The sequence below is a fragment of the Parambassis ranga genome, chromosome 9 (genome assembly GCF_900634625.1).
Source record: "Parambassis ranga chromosome 9, fParRan2.1, whole genome shotgun sequence".
NCBI lineage: Eukaryota > Metazoa > Chordata > Actinopteri > Ambassidae > Parambassis > Parambassis ranga.
In genome coordinates this window covers 16,578,743-16,589,736 of record NC_041030.1, presented here as the reverse complement: position 1 = coordinate 16,589,736, position 10,994 = coordinate 16,578,743, and the positions used below count along the sequence as shown (strand labels likewise).

Genomic DNA, 10,994 nt, shown 5'->3' with positions numbered 1-10,994 from the left:
TTTACCTCATGATAAAACATATGTCCAGGGAAGTTATTGTTCACATTATAAGGGACAGTTTGGATCAAATGGGATTAGGTTCAGAGAAAAATGACCTATAGCAATTTTAAAGAGCCTAAAATTAGGTCCTTGTGTTATTTGTTTTAAATTGGATCTAGCAAATATATTCAGATTTATTGCCAACACTGATGTTGATTAAATATTTAGTATTTCAGCTCTACTAGATCTTTATAAATTCTAGCTGTAGTCTGCATTTTAAGAAAAGGTTATCACTTCTTTGATTTTTCTCGTCATTAAATGATCCCATTTCCAGGAAATAAAAACACCACAGTTAATATGTTTTGTTGTTTTTTTGTTTTATTTTGTTCTACGCTCAAAAACAGAAACAACAAATCCACGTACAGATGTATAATCCTGCGGTAAACGATGATTTATTCTGAACAACATTGACCGCTGATTATTCCGATTGTGTGCGCGTGTCCGTCTCCTCTATTGTTGTCGTGTTTTCATTCATCCCCCGCGTGCAGCGCGAACAAAGGTTCGCCCTCTGATTGGCTGAGGGCCAAAAGGGGGCCAGGGGGGCGAGGGGGGTGTGGGCTCGCGAGCTCTGCCACAGCAGATGGGACCTCTCGCGCTTCCCTCCTCCTCCTCCTCCTATCAGCTCCTGGATGCACGGCTGCACGCGCCCCGCTGATTGTCTCCAGCGGCGCGAGAAGGAGCGAGTTGACGGAAGAGTTAACGGTTAACGGACAGTTCAACCGCAGCGGGAGGAAGAAGAAGAAGAAGAAGAAGAAGAAGAAGAGGAGGAGGAGGTGGAGGAGAGGAACGAGGAGAAACCACGCTAGGTGAGCCGTGAGAGGAGCTCCAGAAGTGCGCAGGAATCAGACGGAGCCTCGCTGTAGCTGAGTGGGCTGATCATCACCGTGATGTCTGTTTGTAGATGTGGCGACACGGACGGGGTGTAGTTTGATTGTAGCGTGATTTGTTTGCACACAAATAGACTTTTTACAACGAAATCGCCAGAAAATCTACACTGCAAAGAGCACAGGAGACACACACAGCATAAAACTGCGAATATTTGACATGTTTGGGTGTTTTAAGCACATGATAGGCTTCACGAATAGTCACATCTGTGGCGCTTCAGCCTAATTCTTAAACGGAACATGTTAGGAACTACGATTTGATCCGTGCCAGGGTGTGTGCTCAGCTATGTATTAGTAAAACAGGTTACATAACAAGCCGTAGATAGTTAGGATTCTTCTCGGCACACATGAGGCTGGCTAGACGGAGGCAGTGCCAGAAAGTGAGGGCTCTGAGATGCACGTTCATTTCCATTTTATTTGAGGGTGCAGTTTAATAACAGATGTGTAGTGAGTCCTACAGCTACAAAGGCTGTTCAAACAGTCCAGAGCGGTGGGATCAGCTCAGCAGCATCCAAAATGATACCATATCACAACCTGGTCTAATCTAACAATATATGAACTTAGCTTTAAGAAAATATTTGCCATGTAAATACAACACAAGCAAGTCATGAAACGTGCTGCTAGTAGTGCAGGCGACATTGAAAATGTTTCCAGGAGGCCCAAAAAGAGTGATGGACTTGGCCTAGTTTGACCTTTTCAGTGAGAAATAGTCTGAAATGTGAGATGGTCCAGATCACATTACTTGAAATACTATAACAGAATCACTTTTTGTGGGCCTATGGAAACATTTCTGTTGTCAGTTGTCATTTAATTGGTTGTGTTGTGAGTATTTTCAGGTAAAAATGCCTTTTTGATTTGCTGGTGCTTAAGTTGCGGTGTGTTGAGATCTCAGCCTGCAGAATAGGGACAAATCTGCAGGATGATAAATGTGAACAGACTGATAATATTTCCAGCCATGGATAGAGCATCTTACTATCCACACACTGTGTGAGTAGCTAGGCTGTGGGTGACACCCTTAACCAAAGTAAAAGCAAAGAATTGTGAGATTTTTCTGGTGTAATCTAGTGAACATATTCAGATTCATGTCAGGCCCCAGTCAGCCTGACAAGAAGCAGGGAAGACAAACACATGCATACACTATTTTTGGCTCAGTATTGCAGGCTAGTTGCTGGAGCTCAGATGTTTTTGCTGTTGCTATGACAATAGTGACAATAGTTAGGCAGAGCATTAGTAATGTGGAGGCTGGAAAAGGCAGAGGGTGGGTGGGTGGTGTTGGTGGGTCTGAAAGCGGACAGGAGGAGGTGGTTCAGAGCTATTCATCATCCAAAGACTTTGACAGAGGAGCTTCAGTGGTGTTAGGGCAAGAGGGCAGACAACAAGCATGCATGTGTGTCTATAAAGACAGAGAGAGGGAGAGAATTGGGGAGAAAAGTCAGAAAGTGTGTGGTTGTGAGTTTTTATGGCATGTTGGAGGGGTTCTAGGGAACATAAAGGGAATGAGAAAAACAGATGCAGAGAGGAAAGAATTTCCTAATCAGAAAAATTGGATAGCCATGGGTAAATTGAGCTACTCCGGTATAAAACAACAGAGGGAGAAAATAATACATAAAGACACAGAAGAAGAGGGGAAGATGGAGGCTGAGGATTGGCTGACATTATAATGAGCCACAGAGGAATTCAGGCAGTCAATGAGTTCTACATTTGGACTGCTGCTGTCCAGTAAAGAGATCAGGTCAGCCTCAGGTCAGTCTGACTGCATTTATCTGCTGCTGCTGTCTCTGACACTGCAGTCTCAATGTCATACAAATTTATCTTCACCAGAAAATCTGGTTTTAATGGGAAAAAAATCTATCAATGTTCTGGAGATTCTTTAGCTAGTACGCCATGGTGCTTTGAGACACTAAAATTGTCTCTGATATGGATTTATTGGCCAAATAAATGGAAGACTTCTTTGTTAATTTAAGTGAGCTACATCTGTTCACTCTGACAAATGCACTGAGGTCATGTCCTCATATTCTTTGGGAACTTAGATTTTAACAGTCTGCAGTCCTCAGCCTAAAAGCAGATGTTGGTATTTTTAGGGATAAATCCTCCATTATTTTTGAGCTTAATATTTTTCTAATGGTCCCTTTAGGCCAGAAAATGCTGACATCAGCTCAGACATCAGTTCTGTTTCCAAATTGCATTTTAGTTGACCTAAACTTCACATTGATGAAATAATTGTAGCATTGTTTTAGCTTGACAGCCGGCCACGTGTTCGTCTCAGACCACTGCCATCACATGTTAATGAGTCTCAAGGAGCAGCTGTCTTTGACCGTCCTATTAAAGACTAATGATTCTCACTGTGTAGGTCAATGGCATGCCATTTAGTGCTTGACAAAGGGCGAATATAGGCGCTGAAATATTGATAGACCTTGGCATCGGGCTGGGCTGATTGGTGTTTAATATTTAATTTGTGGACAATATCCAAACACATTTGCTTCAGAGATTGACAGGCTCCATTTATTTATCAGCTCTGTGTGTTTAAGGCTGCTTGTCATCATTAGTTTACAGTGAACTGTTCGGTTATGTATCTGATCTAATTGTTTGGAGTGTGATAACGGGCTGAGACGGTGTGTGTCTGGGTCTTATCGGTTGTTCTGCCCAGGCCTTGTGTGTGTGTAAACTCTGTTTATGTGTGCATGATAAGTCATCATGTTGCTTGAATTGAGGAAGTTTTAGGCTGTGTAAGGGCCAGTGTCAGTTTCCTGTGTGACTGACTGAATAAAGGAGGAAGTGATTGAACGGAAGGGGAGCACTTCCTTTAAACACCCACACTCTTCCTTGTCAGTTCACTGTCACACTCAAAAAGAAGAGACCCCATGGGCTGTTTGAAACAGACACCTGAATAACAAAACTGCCAATATCTGATGAGTGTACCTGACTGTACCTCTCACTCTTTCTCCACACAGACACCTCCCTCTCTCTGGTGACTCAACAGGATCAACAGTGATCAGTCTTCACCACGGTAAGATCATAGTCTTACACATATTTTTGCTTGGCACGTATGTCTCTCTGTGACTTAATTTACCTAACACTGGCTCTAGAAGAGAAGAGTAATTTTGAGTGCTTCCAATTCATGAACTGAATGTCAATGAATGTCTACAGCCATGTTGGCAGCTCTGTGAGGTTGTATGAAGGCTGTGTTAAAGTCCTTTGAACTAGAGCACATGCTAGCATGAGCTCATAGCAATGATGCTAACAGCATAGGATAATAATTACCATATTACAGACTCTTTACTAGCCTGTTAGCAAGCAAATGTTTTCTTCTAATGGTGAAGCTACACAGAAAAATTTTAATGATCAGCAAAGCTGTGGCAAATCAGGTGTTTTTACATGCACGTCCATGTCTGGGCACTGATCATGATTTAATTTAATTTAATTTAAACACTGTTGTTTTAGAGCCAAAGTGGAGCCATTTCCTCCAGCTCATACGGGGGGATACCAAGGCATTCCCAAGCCAGCTGAAAGATATATGATAGATTTCAAAGATAGACTCTGTAAAAATGTTTAAGTAAGGAACTCAGAAAAAGACAGAAATTAAGATATTGTGCAGTGGATTTTAGTTTTTGTGATGGGACATTGCATATTTTATATGTATATATTCAGATATGACAGCTAAAAGCTCATAATGTGTTCTGCCAGTAGTCTGCTCAGGGATTAATGTTTAAGCAGCTGAAATAATTTGGAGTAGCGGGTGGCCCATGTGTTCTGCACCTGTCAGTCTCTTTCCGGAAGCTTCTGTCTTTCCAAATTCACTCGCAAATGCACACACACTCACTTATTCAGTATAATGTGAAGGAAAGCTCTACAGAGTGCCGTTTAAAGCAGCTGCATGTGAGACTGTGCAATGTGTGTAAAAGAGAGAAAAAGAGGTGACAGGAAAGAGGGGATGTATTAAAGGCAGCAGCTGCTCTGCTTCATCACATGCTGAATGTTTTTTTTCAGCGTGTAGTGTGACACGGTGGTGGTTTAGTTTTCTTTAGAGAAATAGGTGACAGGAAAGTAGATATGATCTGCAGTTATTGTTTACAGTCTAGATCTGCACCTCCTCCTTCTGCTGCTCCTCCTCTTCCTGCACTCACTTTCCTCCTCTTCAGTCCTCTTCGTGGTCATGAGGAGTCATGAGACTGACTCTGAAGGATCAACACTGACGCTCTCTGTTGCTTCTTTGTCCTCTAGCTCTTCCCATGCTTACTGAGAATGGATGATATGCAGGACGGGGTTCAGATTGGAGAGAACAAGTTCATCAGCAAGTAAGGTTTCACTTCCACACTTTCTCACATGAACACACACACACACGCTGACTCTTTGACATGCGTATGCTAAAACACTAGTTTAATATAACGTGGTGTGAAATGACACTGGTTGTTTTAAAGCTTTCAGCTTGTTAACCTTCATTGTTGGTCTTTCAGACGTTTACTGATTCTTGGATAGTTTAGAGTATACTGCATGGTGGCCATCACTTATAGGCTTGCAAGACACTGTCAGTGTGCACACATCTGTCATAATAGAGCTGAAGAAATCTAGATTCTTTAGCAAATGTTTTTCAAATAATGACTTCAATACACCTCTGTAGATCTTGATGTGAATCAAACAAAACAAAACACCTGCTGACCTTTAGAAATGCAAGACTATGTCAAGAAGTCACCTGTTAGCATTTACCACATGAATTTCTTACCTGTCTGTGACCAGCGTGTTTCAGTATGACCACATGGCTTCACAGTCAAGAGAGGGGACTTTTAATGCTTTCAGGTGGTGTTGGTTGCAGCTGTGGCAATCATCTGATGTTCAAAAAAGTGGATTGTTTATAGAGTGCATTAAGAGAAAAGTATTTACAGCAACACTGTCTTAATTATTAATGTGTGACAGATGTAAACATTTTAAACAGAATTTCTGGTCTTGCTGCTTGTGCAACAAATCACTGGTAATGTGTATAGATGACTTGTTAACTGGCTAAATTGATTGAATATCTCTGTCTTCAGGACAACGGTACTCTCACATCTTAAAACATACAACCTCTATTATGAAGGGCAGAATCTGCAGCTACGGCACAGAGAGGTGAGCATTTATAGCTGATGGTAACGGGGTGTATATACATCTGAGCGTGAGTGCATCGATCATATCTCCTGTGTCCTTACAGGAAGAGGGGGAGCTGGTCGTTGAGGGATTGCTGAACATCTTTTGGGGCCTGCGGCGACCAATCAGGCTTCAGATGCAGGATGACCACGAACGAATTAGACCACCTCCCTCCTCCACATCCTGGCACTCTGGCTGCAATCTGGACAGTCAGGGGTAAGATGGATCCAGTTACACCTCAGTGACCAGAAATGGTGACATACAATAGGCATAGATTATGTGTCGTGTGATGACCAATGACTAAGTGTTTAATGGCTTTAAATGAGTGTTATTAGGTTTGTTGGTTTGTTACACCATTTGGCAATGCCCCATAAACAAAAGCCAAACCTTTTGGTTCAGTTGGATTGTATTGGATTCTGTCCAATCAGTGTCAATAGGCTTGAATCCCCATTTTCAGCTCTGTAATCTCATTCAATCAATTGAAGCTATCCTCATTCCAGTGGTAACAGGCCTGCAGCTGACATTGTGGTGCTAAAATTACATACAGGAAGTGGGCAAAATCGGATGAATAATACTAATGTTACTGTACATAGCACAGTTAATTCTGTCAGTAGAGCAGAATATGTGCATCAACAAAGAGGAACAGCTGTCACTAGTTAAAACATGGATCTGTGGTATATTAAATAGTGCTTTACCAACTGCTGCTACTTTCTAAGGATTTCTAATAATAGGATGTACCTCTGAAGTGTCACTCCAAAGTCTGTGTTTTCACTGTTTTATGACCGTCTTCCCTCTAGTCACTGATCTATGGTCCATCTCGTCTATAAAATATTTTTGGCTGTCTGTTTGTAGCTTGTGTCCTCCTTATCTTTTGTTACAGCTGTACTCTCTCTTGTTTCCCTTTTTTAAGTTCCCCTAACAGCACAGATGGTCAACAGACAACACAACAGAGTCCGCCCACTGTGGAAGTGACGCCACCTCCTGACTTCCAACCAGAGAACAACGGTGTGGCAGAAGAAGAGAGAGAAGGTGAGGGAAGAAAAGTATAAATATGGTGATGTGTTGCATAATATTGTTTATTACAAGGATCATAAGGGTTATACAACAACAGCCAAGAAATTTGATCAAATTAACTTGGCTCTAAAAAAACCACAGTGAACCAAATCTCCAATTAGCTGCTTTATGTAACAGTGCTATCACTGCTACTGGAAACCTCATCACTAAAGTGGCAGCTTCTCATGAGCGAGGAGTTAAAGCCTTATGTTTAATTTGTCTCACCACATGTTACATTTCCATTACATCAAATTTAAGCATGAAACCAGCCCACTGTGGGATTGTAAGGCTTGCCTGAACATCACAATAACTAGTTTTATTTCCAGCGCTACAGCTGACACACATTGCCCATTTCTCTAGTGCACTAGGCTTATGGAAACAAAAAAAAATCCTAAAACTGAGGGACAATGCCAGCCCTCCAGGCGGCACTTTGTGCACTGCCTACCTCAAGAAAACACATGTGCTGTTGATGGAGCCATGACCCACACATATGAGATTTATCTGTTATTCTAGTGCATTGTTTTGCTTTTTTGTATTGATGTGTGCTATTTTTGAACACCTGTGATTTATGTGTGTTTACAACAGTTGTGATCTATAACTGATGCCTGTTTATTTGTTGGCATATGAATGTGATATTGGCAAAAATAATCAGCTGATTAAAGATTGTTATTGATGATTGGACAGATGACAACGAGAGCTCGGCTCAGCTGCTCAGGACAAAGAGTGACGCTGGGGTTTTAAGAAGGGGCCAGCGAAGGTCTCCAAGCGACCTGAGAAAAATTCGCCGCCATCGATTCTCCATCAACGGACACTTCTACAACCATAAGGTGACTAAAGCAGGCATCACCAGTTTTTTTGCTGATATTCAAATTTATGTTAAACTATTACATTACACTACACAAATATGAAACTGAACTGATGTTTCAATGTTTTTTCTCTCAGACAGCAGTGTTTACTCCGGCTTATGGTTCGGTCACTAATGCTCGGATCAACAGCTGCATGACCACACCTCAGGTGCTACGGGTTCTCCTCAACAAGTTTAAAATTGAAAACAGCCCAGATGATTTTGCTCTCTACCTCGTTCATGCAAGTGGAGGTGAGTGAGAAGTGTTTAGTTTTTGGGGTGGTAAGTGCTGTCCAGTAGATTCTTTGTGCTCACAACTCACATCACTGACAACCACTGTACAATTAAGCTATCCAAACCCACAGACGGAGACTAGATATTTAATTCTGAATGTAAAGTGAATTGTGAAAAATGTTACAAATGGGTACACAAGATGGCGTGATTTAATGATTTAGAGGATGACTGGTGTAACTGCAGAGTACTTGGATTCAAAATAGGAATCTTAATACCTTAATATCTTTTATTGTTTTTTTTTCTGATCAATACATTTGTGGATGTGTTGTTTCAGAGCGTGTGAAACTGAAACGGACCGACTATCCTCTGGTGTGGAGAGTGATGCAAGGACCTTGTGAGCAGGTTTGCAAAGTGTTTCTCATGGAAGAAGACCTGGGGGAAGAAGTCACATATGATGTAATCACCACATTTTTTTTTTATAAGTTACTGGATTCATACTGTAGCCATAAAACCACTGCCCTGTTTATCTAGTGTCATTCTTTCTGCATCACATTTGTCTTACTCTTTTGAGCTTGGTTGTTTAGATCCTGTTTGTCTCCACCAGGTGGCACAATACATCAAGTTTGAGATGCCTGTCCTGCAAAGTTTCATCACCAAGCTAAAGGAGGAGGAGGACAGAGAGGTGCAGAAACTCAGAAAAAGGTATAATAAACACTAAAGTGTCATCAGGAATATTCTAAATTAAAGTGCAGTTTTTGACGATTTCTGCTCAAACTTGTAGGTATAATTACCTGCGGTGTATAATTGAGAAGCAGCTCAGTTGTCTTCCAGAGGGGGCGACGTGTATGTGACCTGCTCATGGTGAGGACTCATTCCCACCACACCAAACTGATACCACACCCACCACCTACCACGGTGCAACCATGAGACTGACCGAGAAAGATCCTCTGAAATTCTGCCTCTCCATGGGGCCAATCAGCCCACAGACACTTTAACATGCTGTGTTATGTGCATGATAAATGTGACCATCTCCAGCTCACACAGCCTTGTAAAGAGTGATGATCAAGCCCAGCTTTCTTTCTTTGTTGGTCATTACACACAGTGCACACATTGCTGTAGTGATTTTAACGTTTTTGCAGTGCAGTATTAACAGAACAAGCCTAAAATGAAACTCCCTGTCTTCCTTGCAGATAAATATCATAATCAATCATTCAAAGCACAAAATATTATAAAGAAACTTAGAAAAGTGCCTGTTGAAAGGTTTCTTTAAGCACAAAACACGCAAAAGATTAACAGGAAAGAAAGAAATTCTTGCGTTGTTACCATGTTGTTATCAGTCTATATGGTGACAGCTGTGTCTACCATTCCCTTAGGCCATAGAAATTCCATATTTTAGATAAGGTAAAGAAAATATTTAGGACATTTTGACACTAGAAACAACTAGATTTTCTTGTCCCTTAATGATGTTTCAGCACTGCTTCTTAAGAAGTGAGGGGGCTCCTTCATCGACGTGGACTCTTCAGTTCTTCAGAGGAAAAAATTAATCAAAACAGCCTAGACTAAGCCAGCTTAACAACAGCAGTAAACAGTTTTAGTCTCTGTTGCTGATGTCACAGTTCATGATAACTTAAAGGGGTGCTTTTTTCTATATATAACTCTGTTGTTTAAATTATAGTAAAGCTAAAAGAGAGGCATTAAGAACATGACGTCTTTTGATTGGTGGACAGATGCAGGAGTTCCAGCAGCCAGGTGTCGTTTGATGATACTTATGCTCCTTAGGCTCATTTTTGGATTATACCAGACTAAGAGGAGTCAGACGATGTCAGGATGTACCACACTTGCTCAAATCTGTCAGCAAACTTTTAGGTGATGTCATCTTCATCTTTATATAGTGTTAATGGCCTGGAAATGTCCAAAGCTGGTAACTACTGTACCAGCTCCTTTAAATCTCAGTAACCATCACCCGTGTGTCTCATTGTTTTAATCTGTAGAAAGCTAAAGTGCAAAGATGACTTGTTCAGCTGGCTGGGGTGTGTATGGGGTTATGGAGTATCTCTTAGTTCCTACAAGACAACTAAACAGAACTCAATTTCACATCATGAAACAAATTTTACAACCAGCTTTCAGCATGAAGTCAAATCAAATTTCCCAAAATGTCGCACTGTTCATTTAAGAAAAATGAAGTAATCAGATTTGACCCTTATGCACCGTATTGTTCCTACGTGTATTCCTGTAGTCCTGACATAATGACTGCTGATATACTTTGACATGACTGCACAAAAATGAAGCACAAGACAGACATGAAATCCCAAAAGACTGTTTACTGATGATCTTTAATGGAGGATGTTTTAAATGTATAGGTCTTAGCTTCTGTCTGTGTGTTCAGTCTCTATCCACTCAGTATTTCTGTAAAATTTTGTTGTACAGAACACCATGGACCCAACGCATGTATGTGTGAGAGAGCGTGCATGTTTTATGTGACTCTTAAGACTTGCCTGCTTTTGTATTGTGTCTTTTACAAATAACAAATTTTAGTCTTTTATGTGTTGAATCCACTACCTGATAAATGTAGGGTTTTCATACAATGATTGTTATTTAATAAAAAAAAAACAAGTTTTGGAAAAAGATGCACATACATATCTGTAGTCTCCATACTCTGATCACTGTTACATAATGATGCTTAAATCTGAGCTGACATTCACACAGCTTGTTAGAGCTAACGCTAGACATAAGGTGGAAGCTTCAGGAGAGCTCGTTAAGTGTTCTGGTTCTCTCGCTGGTTAAATAATTGGACAAAATTAGAAACGCAAACAGACGCCCAC

The 10,994-nt window shown here is 41.0% G+C and overlaps 1 protein-coding gene across 2 annotated transcripts; it reads left to right on the top strand.

Annotated features, from left to right (window-relative positions):
• The first annotated feature begins 675 nt into the window (after window positions 1-675).
• Window positions 676-9,421, top strand: rassf2b (Ras association domain family member 2b). 2 transcript variants are annotated; one of them, XM_028415125.1, is made up of 11 exons: window positions 676-845; window positions 3,875-3,930; window positions 5,145-5,218; window positions 5,948-6,023; window positions 6,106-6,257; window positions 6,952-7,070; window positions 7,779-7,921; window positions 8,037-8,190; window positions 8,507-8,628; window positions 8,777-8,874; window positions 8,954-9,421. In XM_028415125.1, the coding sequence occupies exons 3-11, from the start codon at window positions 5,166-5,168 to the stop codon at window positions 9,021-9,023; spliced, it is 987 nt and encodes a 328-aa protein (XP_028270926.1). In that variant the 5' UTR covers window positions 676-845; window positions 3,875-3,930; window positions 5,145-5,165; the 3' UTR covers window positions 9,024-9,421. The 2 variants fall into 2 exon arrangements, with proteins under 2 accessions (XP_028270926.1, XP_028270925.1); XM_028415124.1 differs by lacking the exon at window positions 676-845 and having other exon boundaries at window positions 3,738-3,930.
• The last annotated feature ends 1,573 nt before the right edge of the window (window positions 9,422-10,994 follow it).

Excerpts from the sequence above, each read along its gene's own strand:
- rassf2b (XM_028415125.1), top strand. The coding sequence starts at position 5,166 with ATGGATGATATGCAGGACGGGGTTCAGATTGGAGAGAACAAGTTCATC. Across the intron at positions 7,922-8,036 it reads GACACTTCTACAACCATAAG|ACAGCAGTGTTTACTCCGGC; the intron begins GTGACTAAAGCA and ends TTTTTCTCTCAG. Across the intron at positions 8,629-8,776 it reads GGGAAGAAGTCACATATGAT|GTGGCACAATACATCAAGTT; the intron begins GTAATCACCACA and ends TGTCTCCACCAG.